Below are 12,520 nucleotides of genomic sequence, written 5' to 3' on the forward strand. Positions count from 1 at the left end.
GCCCCTCAACCCTTTCAACCCTTTCCTGAGATACTGGCACCAAGGACTCGAGAATAGTCCAATGTAGGACTGTCCTCATCCCAAATAACCAACTATGACGCCTAAACTGATTTATCTTCTGGGTCACCCAGGATTTGTCACCACTAAAGCAGAGTCGATTCTAGTCAGATTCCTGGGAAGTCCTTGCTCCAGTCTGATCCTAGTCCTTTCTGCTTTCTGTATTTGGATTTTTACATGGTATCCAGGTGGATTCTTCTAGGTAGACCCAACAGCACAGGGCTGGGTGTACATGGCTAGTGGAAACCTGAACCTCAGTTCCTTTAAGTCCCCTTTTGTGAGGGCTCATCTTGTGGGATGATTTTCACAAGGCACAGAAGAGAGGGCACCTTGTCCAGGTTGGCCGCGTTCCCTGGTGTGTCTATACTGGACCCAGGCCTGCATAGGAGGCAGAACAGGCCTGGCGGTCAGAACTCTGACTCAGGGGTGAAAGGTCACCCCAAGAGGGACTTTTCCCTCTGTTAAACGTTAACAGACCTAGAGTCAGGCCTCAATCCCATCTAGGCCTCAAATGTGAAGGGAGCTTAATAAATCCGTGCCCTGGGGGGTCCTACATACAAAGGGTGCTTAATAAATGCTTGCTCCAGTAGAATTGGAGGGGGCAGGGGCGTGGCGGCAGCTGGGAGGCTCTAGGCGTGGGGGGCTGGACGGGAGGGGGGATAGACATCTGTGGCCCAGCCGGTCACCAGGCCAAACCCTTTCTGTGAAGGAAAAAAAAAAAAAAGGAAAGGAAATGAAGAGAGACCCGGACAACAGCCCGGGGCTGGCACGCCTTCCGGCCGGAGAGGCGACTGACGCCCTGCCTCTCCCACCCTTGAAGCCTGAAAGGAGAGACGGGGACCCCTTGACCTAACAGCGCGGACGCCCACCCCCAGACTCCGGACACCAGGTGTTCACCGGAGCGGAGCGCGAGGCGGAGGAGGGGCGGGCCGCGGAGACTTTGGGGAGGAGGGGGCCGCTCCAGCTGGCAGCCGCGCAGAGCAAAGCGGGGCGCGCGCCTGTGCGGCGGGGGCGTGCCCCCTGCAGATGTCCCCGGGGGGCGCGGCTGCCGGGAGCCGCGCGGAGCTCCCCGATGCCCCGGACAGGACTCGCAGGGGTTAAGGCTGCGCGGCCGCGTGGGGGAGGGTCAGCTGCGCGCCCCGCCCCGCCCTCTCGCCGGCCCACGGCTCCGGGCGGCGCGCGGCTACCCCATGCCCTTATAAGGGCGGCCGTCGCCGGGGCAACGAGCGCCCGCCCCCGGCCGCGCCGCGCGCCCCCGCCCCGCCCCCGCCGGCGCCGATGGAACGCGGGTGTCAGGCCGGCCGCAGCGCGGGGCCGGCGGCGAGCGCCAGGGCGAGGCCGAGGCTGGGGCCCAGGCGCAGGCCGAGGCCGGCCGCGCGAGCGCTCGGCGGGGAGACGATCCAGAAAAGGCCGCGGGTCGCACTCTCCACTCAGCTCTATCGCCTGGACCTCTGCGATTACGGCCGGGCGCGCGCGGCGTGCGGGACTCCGGGTCTCCGACGCGCGCTCCCGCCGCCCCTCCCCCCTCGCCGCGTAACTTGCGGCCAAAGTTTCCCCCCGGGCTCGGGGGCGCCCGCGCGCGCTCGGATGGTGAGCCACTAAGTTGGCCTGGGCGGCGGGGCCGGGCCATGGCCCCCGCGACGCTACCGGGTCCCCAGGACTCCGGACCCCGGGACCTGGGCGCCCCAGACTCGCGCCTCTAGCGCGCCCCCGTCGACCGCGGGCACGCGTGGGAAAGTTGGCCTGGAACCGGCCCGACCAGTTCCTGCCTGGCGCGCGGACCGGCCGCAGGAAGTTGCCGCAAAACTTTTTTCAGGGGGGGGTGCGACCGGAGCCCCCCGAGAGCGCGGGCTGCATGCGCCCGGGGTAGCCGGGTCCCTCTCGGGTCGCCAGGCGTGCCCAGAGGGGACGGACTTGTCCCGGGGCGTCCCGGCCCCGCTGCCCCCGGGGCTATGGCCATGGTGACCGGTGGCTGGGGCGACCCCGGAGGCGACACGAACGGCGTGGACAAGGCTGGTGGGAGCTACCCACGCGCGACCGAGGACGATTCGGCGTCACCTCCCGGGGCGACCAGCGACGCGGAGCCGGGCGACGAGGAGCGTCCGGGGCTGCAGGTGGACTGCGTGGTGTGCGGGGACAAGTCCAGTGGCAAGCACTACGGCGTGTTCACCTGCGAGGGCTGCAAGAGTTTCTTCAAGCGCAGCATCCGCCGCAATCTCAGCTACACCTGCCGGTGAGCCCCACGCGCGGCCACCGAGCTGGCCCGGACCTGCTCGGTCACCTTGGGCCTGGCGCTGACCTTCCCCGCACCCGCATTCCTGCCCCAGACCACGGGTTCGGCCCTAGTGGAGTTGGTGATACATGCGTGCAGGTGCTCCCCCTCTCCTCCCCCGCGCAGGTGGTCTTTGCTCTTGTCCTCCTGCTCTGGAGAGAGCTGGTTCTGCTAGACAGGGAGGGCTCGGGGGTGCTGTCAGGAGTGAGGACCCTCTTTCCAGCCCCCAGTGCCCCCTTTCTCGTGGGGGCCCGTCACGCGTGGTGCCCCGCGGGAATCAGAGGTGCAAGTCGCACCGCGGGGCTGGCGGCGTCCAGGGGCCATTGTCTGCGGCCGCGCGGATCGATCCGGCGCGCCCTTGGGTCAAATATCACTTCCAAAGTCGCCCTTGCATGGGTAGCTGGAGAGACTCCCGGGTGGGTGTCTCGGGATGGCTGCCTTCACGGGAATCGGGGGACTGCATGCACGAGGGTCTGTGCCTGTCCATCAGAGGGGTACCCCTTAGGTTCTGGGTCACCGGAAGCCGCCGCTGGAGGGCCAGCAAGGCCACCGGAATTGACCGCACCCCCACTCCCGGGTTGGTTCAGCTTTGGGGCTCCAGGATGAGACCTTAAACTTCGGGACGACTCTTAAGAGTGAAGGACCCGTGGGAGATGCCGTCTGGGGGGGACCCCTCTACAGGGCCGTGCAGGGCGTGGTCTTGCTTATTGGCTGCCTTAGGGGACAGAAAGCCCCTCGAAAAAGAGGTTGGCTGTCCAGGCCAGGGGTTGTAGAGCACTTTCTATCTACGCATGCAGCAGACTCTGCATTCCCCCAGGATCGTGCAGGGCCTCAGAACAGGGCAGGCAGCCCCGTTTCCCAGGTACCCAGAGCCTCAGAGAAGTTGTAGAGTTATGGGAAGGGTCCTGGCCCAATGGACTATAGCAGGTAGAGCTGTGGGGGCTGGATGTGGAGATGAGCTCCTTCCCAGAGGCAGATGCTACTGACAGGTCAGGTGGGGGCCACCACCATGTTAGAGTTTGGACTTGTTGGGGACCTGCCATGCTCCCCTCCTCCAACTGTAACTGGGCCACCAGACTTTGGCCTCATTCTTGTGTCTGGAATGAGTTGCTGGGTCTGGCTGGGTCTTTGGGGAGAGTAAAGGGGACTGGGGCGGGCTCTCTAGGATCCTCAGGACCTATGGTGTGGGACCTGGTGTGGTTGGTCTCCCTCTCTGAACCTAAGTGGACCAGCAGCTGTGTGGAGCTGGGAGGGCTTCAGGAAGTGGCCTCAAAGCCCTGGGGTAGGGCAGGCAGAGGAGGACCCTCCCCCCATGATGCTTAGTGGGCTGTGTTGTCAGGTGAGCCCATCCAGGCACAGCAGAGGCATGTGGGCATGAAGTGCTGGGCTGAAGGCAGCAGGAAGCCATGGACAGTGTGTGAGCATGGCATGGTCACATTGGATTGGGAAGCTGGTCACTGTTACAGCCCCAGCTACTCAGAACACAGCCTGGACAACATAGCAAGGGGGTAGTGTCCACCCCATCCCCAAACAGAGATAGAGATAGCCATTGTAATGAGCATAGCACAACAGGCAAAGCATATATCACTTTAGGTGAGATAGCCAGAAGAACTTACAGGTTTATGGGTTTTAATCTGTCCCAACCACACAGTGGAGACGTCAAAGCCTTCCCTGAGCAGAGCCCACCCGCTTAGGGCCTGGCCAGTTCCGCCTGGCCGCCCTGATCCCCCATCACTGCTTGGCTGCTGGCTTTGTTCTGGCTTTGCTTGAGTTCTCTCTGTCCCAGCTGGGCCCCTTCCTGGGGGCCTCTAAAAGTCATAGGGCCTGGGCTCTCCTAACTCTGCCCAGAGCACCCTGGCTGGGACTGGAGCTGTCCTGGAGCCCGCAGGACCTCTCAGCTCAATAGCTGCTGTATGGGGCAGCAGCCAGAGGGTGATACAGGAACAGGCTGGGAGGAGAGGCCAGCGCCTAGAGCTTGATTTCTGCCTCTTATTTCTACTCCGAGTCTGGAGGCATTTTGGTGCCCAAAATGGGTACTCCTCGTGGGCTGTCCACAGGAAGAGTCCTGGGCTTATGGAGACATGGGTATGGGGCTAGTGTTCTCAGAGGAGAAAAGTTCTGTTCACTCCTTCTCATCATAGGCTGTGAGGTTGAGCCAGTGTAGTACTGTGACTCCATGCATAGCTGGCGCTTGGCCTGGTGGTGACCAAGTAAGATGAACAGGAATAGGTTTCCATCCTTTTGCGTTTCAAGTCTGTTCCATTGTGTCCTCTACCAGGAAATACTTTTCCATTTGCCCCCTTGGGGAACTTCTGTGCATCCCATTCTGATCAGATTGCCCCTTCCAAGCTAGGAAACTGAGTCCTCACCATGTGCTCTTAGGGCTCCCATCACAGGCCAGGGAGCCCCCACTGGTGTTTCCTAGGGGTTTGCAGGCGCATCACTGGGAACCCTGGCCTGTGTCTCCAGGTCCAACCGTGACTGTCAGATTGATCAGCACCACCGGAACCAGTGTCAGTACTGTCGGCTCAAGAAGTGCTTCCGGGTGGGCATGCGCAAGGAGGGTGAGTAGCCCTAGGGATGTGGCCATAGCCAGGCCCTTGTTGGGGACCTGAGGGGAGGCAGCTAGGATACCAGATGCCTGGTAGTGGGGTGCAGCCACTCAGTTCTTTCCCCAGGCCCCGCCTGACCTCTGACCTCAAAGGGCAGCTCCTTGCCCTTTCTCCTCGATGACTTCCCCCGACCTCCCCTCCCCCCTTTCTGAACTGGGAGGATTATTTTTACTTTTAACATTTGTTTACTCTCTGTTCTGTGTGTTTGCTGAAGGCAGGATCCAGACAGTTTATAGCCAAAGGCTGCCAAGGGGAGACTCAATTGCCTGTCCCTGCCCATGAGACCTGGGGAGACAGACTGCACAGCTGGGCCTCAGATCCTGACAGTCAAGTGCAACCTGGAGGCAGCCACTCAGAGCCCTGTGGATTGGGTGCCTGGGCTGCTCCAGAAGGGGGGCTGCTGAGCGCCCCAGTCCAGCCTGGGGTGTGGGCCAGCCTGGGGTATGGGCCAGCCTGGGAGGGCTTCTGAGAACAGGCTTCTGAGAACCTGACAGTCAGGCATAGTGGTGCATGCAGGCTTGTCATCCCAGCATCTATGAGGCTGAGGCAGGAGGGTTTCCAGTTTGAAGTCAGCTTGGGTTACATAGCAAAATCTGGTTAGAGAAAAACCACATGCACGTAGGCACATACAAAAAACCAAACAAGCACCAGCCTTATTTGATGACTCTTTGGTCCCTTTAAGTTTGAAGGTGACTCCTGCTCTGTCCTTGCCCAGACTGAATTTTTGTACAAACTTGTCTGTCTGATGGAAAGTCCTGATAGGTCTCTAGGCAGAGCCTGTGATGGCTGGGACTCTTGCTTATAGTGCCGTCCTGCCTCAGGGCCTTTGCATAGCTGTTCCTTCTTCCAGATGTAGCCTGGCACTTCCCTTACCTCCTTGATTGTTAGTTCCTCAGGGTCTCCTGCTTATTGAGTGTGCAGTCCATGTTGCTCTGAAACTGACACCATTCATGTGCCCATCTCCCGGGCCTGCTGCAGGGTCTGATACTCAGCAGGATTCAACAAATGGTTCTTGTCTGGAATTACCATCCACCCAGTCCTTCAAACTTGACAGGCATATTGAAAGCAAAGTCACTTAGATCCTCAAGTAGCTTCGTGGTCATCTGCCTTTGACACAGGAAGAACCAGGCAGAGAGCACAAGGGTGAGGAGTGTGCTGACCTGTGAATTCCAGCAGTCTAGACTGGGTGGAAGAAGAGAGGAGAGAGGGAAGGAGCAGGATTTGGAGGTGTGGAACATTCTGGGCAAAGGCCCTGCAGTAGGACCAGTGCTGGATGAGGGAGCAATAGTGAGGGTTCCCATCCTGTGAGCAAAGGGAGGATCTTGGAACCATTTGAAGCCCAATCTGGCTCCAGCTGACAGGTGGTTCCCAGGTTCTCTTACGTTTGGCCTGGGTGCCTCCTGTGTCCCCTGCATCCCTGACTCTCACTCTTCCTGGGCTGACCTGGAGTTCACCCACCAGTGAGACAGGTGTCAGCTCATTAAAGCATGCTCATTAGACGCCTCCTGGCTCCCTGCCCAGGCTGCCTTCCCCATGCTAAATGCCCTGGGGAGCCAGCCTGTGTTCTTGGTGCCTCAGTTTACTTTCACTCTGTTCATGACCGAGGACTCAGATAAGCATTGGATTTTTTTTTCCAGTTATTTTTTGAAACAGTTGTAGCCCATTCTGGCCTCAAACTTAGTTTGTGCTGAGGTTGGCCTTGAGCTTCTGACCTTCCTGCCTCCACGCTCCAGAGCTGGGATGGTAGGTATGTACCACCATGGGCAAAGCTAACAATGGCAGCCCCTGCTCTTGGGGACCACTACCGTGCCGCATTAGCGATGTGGTCCCCCTGGGGAGAATTGCAAGTAGCAGGAGAGGCCAGAGACAGAAGCAGGGTTCTCAGTGATTGACAGATGTGGCCTCCATGTTGCAAGAGGAGGTGCAGCTGGTGGGGATGCTGGGGGTGGCCTCCAGACACTGCTAGTGCCCAGTGTGTGCCCGGTCCCCTGTGTGGCCACACGGGGTGGGGGTGGCCCTCCCACGCTGCCACCTGACGCGCCCCGTCTCCCTCTGCAGCCGTGCAGCGAGGCCGCATCCCGCATGCGCTCCCGGGTCCAGCGGCCTGCAGTCCCCCGGGTGCGACGGGCGTCGAACCTTTCACGGGGCCGCCGGTGTCCGAGCTGATTGCGCAGCTGCTGCGCGCTGAGCCCTACCCCGCGGCCGGGCGCTTTGGTGGCGGCGGCGCTGTACTGGGCATCGACAACGTGTGCGAGTTGGCGGCGCGCCTGCTGTTCAGCACGGTCGAGTGGGCCCGCCACGCGCCCTTCTTCCCCGAGCTGCCAGCCGCCGACCAGGTGGCGCTGCTGCGGCTCAGCTGGAGTGAGCTCTTCGTGCTGAACGCGGCGCAGGCGGCGCTGCCGCTGCATACGGCACCGCTGCTGGCCGCCGCGGGGTTGCACGCCGCGCCCATGGCAGCCGAGCGGGCCGTGGCCTTCATGGACCAGGTGCGTGCCTTCCAGGAGCAGGTGGACAAGCTGGGCCGCCTGCAGGTGGATGCTGCGGAGTACGGCTGCCTCAAGGCCATCGCGCTCTTCACGCCTGGTGAGCCGCCCCGCCCCATCAGAGCCCCACCTAAACACAGGCCACGCCTCCAAGCAGACTTCACTCTGCCACACACCAGACTCCCAACTGGACCAAAGGCCACTCCCTCAGACTGACCACGCCCCCATTGTCATTGCCCCAACTCAGCCTCAGGCAACCAGGTCATCCCCCTTCCCTCTCTAGCCAACCTGGGCCACTCTCCAGCCAGACTGAGAGGACACTGCCTCAGGCCACACCCTTTTGACACAGGTGACTCCGCTGTTAGACCTGGCTTGCTGCTCTCTGGCCTAACACTACCCCCAGGCCCCTACTCAGACACTGCTCCAGGCCATGTACCAAGCTGCCTGAGACCATACTCTGCATCCAATGCCTGATGTCACTCCATCATGCCCTCAAACTAATCCAGACCTCTGAGCTCCTGCCTCTGTTCTGTTCTGTTCCATATTCCACAGGGCCATGCCGCTTGGGTGCAGGATACAGTTAATGACCCTAGGTTTTATCCCAGGCCACACCTCAGGGGCCATTCTCTCTGATGACATGCCTTTGCTGCGGTAGGGGAAGACAGTACAACATCTTAGAGACCCCGAGATGTGAGCTGAGGAGAGACCAGCGAAATCTAGGACTGTACGGATTACAGATCCAGACCTTGTCTAGTCCCCTCCGGAGAGAGCAAAAGGGATATCTGGGCACTGCTTTGGAGGGAGGCCTCCGGTGGGCGGGGCTGAGGGAGATCCTGGCCTGGAGGCTACTCCCACAAAGTGGTGCAGAGTAGCAATGCCCTTCCTATTGGGCAGGGCCTTCGTTTAGCCATGCATGGAGCAGCAGTTCTTGAGCCTGTCCCTGCAGTTGAATACGGCTAGTCTGGTGGACACTGACTTACATACGCTCTTACCTCTGTTCATGCTTGCCTCCGGTGGCATCCTTATCCTCTCCCCTGTAGGCCTCTTGCCCTGCTTCCCCAGCCGTGACTGCCCTTGTCATCCCTGCTTCCTGCAGATGCCTGTGGCCTTTCTGACCCAGCCCATGTGGAGAGCCTGCAGGAGAAGGCACAGGTGGCCCTCACCGAGTATGTGCGTGCCCAGTACCCATCGCAGCCCCAGCGCTTTGGGCGTCTGCTGCTGCGGCTGCCAGCCCTGCGTGCTGTGCCCGCATCCCTCATCTCCCAGCTCTTCTTCATGCGCCTGGTGGGCAAGACACCCATCGAGACCCTCATCCGGGACATGCTTCTGTCAGGGAGCACCTTTAACTGGCCCTATGGCTCGGGCTAGTGAAAGTCACCTTCCAGGACACACATGGAAACTGGGGCCTTGTGGGGACCCTGGGGATCAGGGCCCCAGCTTCTCTTTTGAGACTGATTTCTTTTTTTAAAGACTGTGAAATGTTTGTTTTGTTTTATTTTTTAAATCATGAAACCAAAAAGATTTGGATCTCCCAGGCCCTAGCCTTGTCCTGGTAGCCCTTCAACAGTCTGAAGCCAGCATGCTGGTGCCTCTGGTGTCATGGGTATCTGGAAAGGCCACTGCAGCTAGGCAGGGGTGCTATGGGCCAGGAGGGTCCCTGGATACATGGTCCATGGAGGGCACCATGGGATGATGAAATCATGGCCAATAATAAAGATATTCCCTCACTTGGTCAGCCTCTGCTTTCTTCTGCAGTATTGGGGAAGTAACCCCAGGGTCTAGTCTGTGCTCTGTAGGCCCCAGTGGGGTAGGAGTCTCACCTCACAACTGTGGAAGACTAAGAGGTCCTGGAAAAGGCTCTCTCAAAGCAGCTTTGTGATTGCTGGATCAAGCCACACCTGAAAGCCTGGTGTTTATTCATGTTCATGAGACCAACCTACCTTTTTACATTGGGGTCAGTTTGAATTCAATTTCTTCCCCCAAGTAACATATTCCTGTTTCTAAAGTTACCATAAAGAAGGTGGAGACAGATTGAGAAGTGAATTTAACTGTTGATGTGTGGTGATGAAGGGAACTGGGGGAGTAGCCCAGCAGTGGTGGCACTTGCCCTTGGTTCCACCTCATGGGAGGCAAAGGCAGACCAATCTCGGTTCAAGGCCAGCTTGGTCTATATAGTGAGTTTAAGGATAGTGCTAAACAGAGAAACCCAGCCTTGGAAAAAGAAAAATACCAGGGAGTTAGGGGCCCAACTATGGAGTGGGACTGAGTGAGATCCATGCCTATTGAGCCCGAGGCCTGCATTCAAGCCCTAGCTGATCTACTTTTCCTACAAACTCCACACATGTGGTCCTCTCTGTTGGAAGACATCTTCCTAGGAGACTCCTGGCCTGCAAGTGGCCTGGGTCTTGTCATCCTCAGTGGCTTGGGTTAGTTTCATCTGAGGAGCTATGCAGAGTGGACAGGACCAAGGTGTCCTGGGTTGCGCCCATGCAGGCAGGCCCTAAGCATTGCCCAGCCCTTACCCCTAGTATGCCCCATCACAACACTTATGCCAGGCTGCCCCAACTCATGCCTTCTGCCTATGCCCCCTGGAATCTACACAGCCATTGCCCCCATATGAGACCTCAGACAGGTCTGTGAACCTCATTTCCCCTTCTGTAAAATGGAGGGATGCTTTTAGGTAGCTGCACACAGTAGGTGTCTAATCCATGTTTATTCCCTGGAAGAACTGGTGTGGTTCCCTATTGGAGGAGGAGCCAGCCACCATCTCCAGGACACTCAGAAGTACACAGAGTCCTCACTGTGGCTGTCCTCTTGGTCATCAAATTTGCGGATCTGGGCCTTGAGGTGCCTGAGTTTACCCTTCAGGTAGTTACAGCGAGCCTGCTTATCCAGGAAGCCAGGATCCTAGGGCGACAAAAGTTGAGGAAGTCCTCCTGGCACTGTAGCCAGAGGCCCTCAAGCTGTTCAGCTTTGATTACATGGTCCCAGCCTCAAGACAGCACCACACACACACAGCCCAATCTGTGACCCCAGGAGTCTCCACTCACCGCCCGCTTCTTCTCAAACTCTCTCCTGACATGAGCTGCCATGCGAGCCTCCTTCTGAAAGGGCAAGGTGGGAAGGGGCTCAGAAGGGCCATCATGGCCCTGACAGCATGCCACCCAGTAGAAGCAGCACAGCTGCAGGAAGCTGGGGCACAGGAGGTCCTGGGCTGACCTGGCTTCGTGGTGAGGGCAGCGACAGCAGCAGGGCCTCCAGTTGCTGGAGCTTAGCCTGCGTGGCCCCCACCTCCCGCTGGAGCTCTGAGAACTCTCCATACTGGTCCTGGAACACTGCGGCATAGCGGCTCCGGTCCCTTCTGCTGGTCACTGGTGGGTACTTACTACCAGGTTGGAAGGGGTCAGTCAGTGTGTGAGTAGAGGGAAAATTGTCTTTCCACCCATCATGGCAATTGGCTTTTCTTCTTCTTCTTCTTCTTCTTTTTTTTTTTTTTTTTTGAGACAGGGTTTCTCTGTGTAGCCCTGGCTGTTCTGGAACTTACTCTATAGACAAGGCTAGCCTCAAACTCAGAAATCCGCCTGCCTCTGCCTCCCAAGTGCTGGGATTACAGGCATGCGCCACCACTGCCAGACCCGGCAATTGGCTTTTCTTTGCCGGTGCTGGGACCACCAAATCAAAATGCCTTCTGCCACCAATCCCGTTTCCTAATTTCATAAACTCTTATTCGCCCATCAAAACCCCAGCCTCAATGCCCCTTTCTGTTTCCCAGGCATTAAGAAGCTCTGAGGGAACGTGGGTGTGATGAATTCAGGAGACTGAGGCAGGGGCTGTTTTGGACTAGACGACCAGACCTGGTCTTATAACGAGTGGGCACTTACAGCTTGTAGTCAGGTACTGGGTTGAGGCGGGGTCCCAGATCTCTGGGATGCTTCTCTGGGTGCAGTGGCTCCCGAGGGCGCAGCTCATCCGCAAACACGATCTTCCGGGGCCTCACGCAGAGCTCTCCGGGCCCGGGCAGGCTTTGCGGCCGTCCGGCGCGCGAACGCTCCAGGGCTGGCATGCGTGGGGCTGCAGCGTTCTGGCGCCCCCTGGCGGCAGGGCGCGAATTGCAAGTGGCTTCCGGGCCTGAGAGCCTGGCCAGAGGACCCCGCCGGCGGCGCCTGGAGGCGGGACCTGCATGTATTTGCATACGCGAGCGCGGTTGGCTGGCCGCGCAACCCAGAGTGCGGATCCCGGAAAGGGGCACTGAAGAGGCGCCGTGGCGTCACCGCGGCGTCATGCTCGAGAGTGGCTGGCGGTGCAGCACAGGCCCCGCCCCATTCTTGAAACCGGAAGAGCGCAAACCAGCGGCGGGCGACTCGGGTCCGAGTCGAGACGACCCCTCCGCCTCCTGCCTCGCGGGCTTACGGCCCGCAGAGCTCCCAGCCCCCGCCCGCCTGTGGTTATCCGAGGATCCCGCTCGGTGTCACCTGTCCCAGAGCCCCGCCTGGCCCTGCCGCCGGGAACGCAGCTGTGCAGGAACTGCGGGTGGAGCCGCTGGCACAGGCGCTCGGCCGCTAGGGCGGGGTTCTGAGGGCGGGCGGAGCCTGCGGCGAGTTTTCCTCGCTGGGTTGGAATCAGCCCTTCACTGCTGTTTGGCCTCTTCATTTACCCCAGTCTCTTGGGAAAATAAGGTAGTTTTTTTTTTTTTTCTTTGTTTTTTTTGTTTTGTCTACCAATTTATTTTTTTCTTTAGCACTTGTATTATATTTTTTTTGTGTGTGACTTTGTGCATACTCAGAGACCAATACAGGTAGTTGAGTGTCGTCCAGCCCTACTTTTTTTTGACAGTTTCTCCTAAACCTGATGGTCCCTGTTTTAGGTATTCTGGCTGGCCAGCGGGCTCCAGGTAGATCTGCTTGTATCTCCCTCCTAGCACTGGGTTGATAGGCTCCTGCTCCCCACCTCTGCCATTTTACAAGAGTACTGGGGATTGGAACCTAGATCTGCATACTTGAGTCACACTCTTTAACACTGAGTCATCTCCCTAGACCCTAAGAAGTGACGTTTATTATACTATGTGTGTGTGCATGTCAGACTCCCTGAAGTTACGG

The 12,520-nt window shown here is 58.8% G+C and overlaps 2 protein-coding genes across 5 annotated transcripts; one reads left to right on the forward strand and one right to left on the reverse strand.

Moving 5' to 3' along the window:
* The first annotated feature begins 1,317 nt into the window (after positions 1-1,317).
* Positions 1,318-9,154, forward strand: Nr2f6 (nuclear receptor subfamily 2 group F member 6). 2 transcript variants are annotated; one of them, XM_021169684.2, is made up of 4 exons: positions 1,318-2,290; positions 4,799-4,893; positions 7,000-7,524; positions 8,521-9,154. In XM_021169684.2, exons 1-4 carry the CDS (start codon positions 2,010-2,012, stop codon positions 8,790-8,792), a joined length of 1,173 nt encoding a protein of 390 aa, XP_021025343.1. In that variant the 5' UTR covers positions 1,318-2,009; the 3' UTR covers positions 8,793-9,154. The 2 variants fall into 2 exon arrangements, with proteins under 2 accessions (XP_021025343.1, XP_085699973.1); XM_085843847.1 differs by having other exon boundaries at positions 2,188-2,428.
* A 964-nt stretch (positions 9,155-10,118) lies between these two features.
* On the reverse strand, positions 10,119-12,112 carry Ocel1 (occludin/ELL domain containing 1). Of its 3 annotated transcripts, XM_029480732.2 has the most exons (5): positions 11,897-12,112; positions 11,306-11,600; positions 10,644-10,809; positions 10,475-10,528; positions 10,119-10,331 (listed from the first exon to the last, which is right to left on the reverse strand). In XM_029480732.2, the coding sequence occupies exons 1-5, from the start codon at positions 12,072-12,074 to the stop codon at positions 10,203-10,205; spliced, it is 822 nt and encodes a 273-aa protein (XP_029336592.1). In that variant the 5' UTR covers positions 12,075-12,112; the 3' UTR covers positions 10,119-10,202. The 3 variants fall into 3 exon arrangements, with proteins under 3 accessions (XP_029336592.1, XP_021025344.1, XP_021025345.1); XM_021169685.2 differs by having other exon boundaries at positions 11,306-12,021; XM_021169686.3 differs by lacking the exon at positions 10,644-10,809 and having other exon boundaries at positions 11,306-12,052.
* Positions 12,113-12,520: the final 408 nt, after the last annotated feature.

Source organism: Mus caroli, unplaced genomic scaffold (assembly GCF_978045245.1).
Source record: "Mus caroli unplaced genomic scaffold, Mus_caroli_1 scaffold_10, whole genome shotgun sequence".
In the NCBI taxonomy this organism is placed as follows: Eukaryota; Metazoa; Chordata; class Mammalia; order Rodentia; family Muridae; genus Mus; species Mus caroli.

What these genes read in the sequence shown, in the direction of transcription:
- Nr2f6 (XM_021169684.2), top strand. Translation starts at nt 2,010, where the DNA reads ATGGCCATGGTGACCGGTGGCTGGGGCGACCCCGGAGGCGACACGAAC. An exon ending in AATCTCAGCTACACCTGCCG is followed by an intron (nt 2,291 to 4,798) that starts GTGAGCCCCACG and finishes CTGTGTCTCCAG; the next exon opens with GTCCAACCGTGACTGTCAGA. An exon ending in GGTGGGCATGCGCAAGGAGG is followed by an intron (nt 4,894 to 6,999) that starts GTGAGTAGCCCT and finishes CTCCCTCTGCAG; the next exon opens with CCGTGCAGCGAGGCCGCATC.
- Ocel1 (XM_029480732.2), bottom strand. Translation starts at nt 12,074, where the DNA reads ATGAAGAGGCCAAACAGCAGTGAAGGGCTGATTCCAACCCAGCGAGGA. An exon ending in TGCCCTCACCACGAAGCCAG is followed by an intron (nt 10,529 to 10,643) that starts GTCAGCCCAGGA and finishes TTGCCCTTTCAG; the next exon opens with AAGGAGGCTCGCATGGCAGC. An exon ending in AGTTTGAGAAGAAGCGGGCG is followed by an intron (nt 10,332 to 10,474) that starts GTGAGTGGAGAC and finishes TTGTCGCCCTAG; the next exon opens with GATCCTGGCTTCCTGGATAA.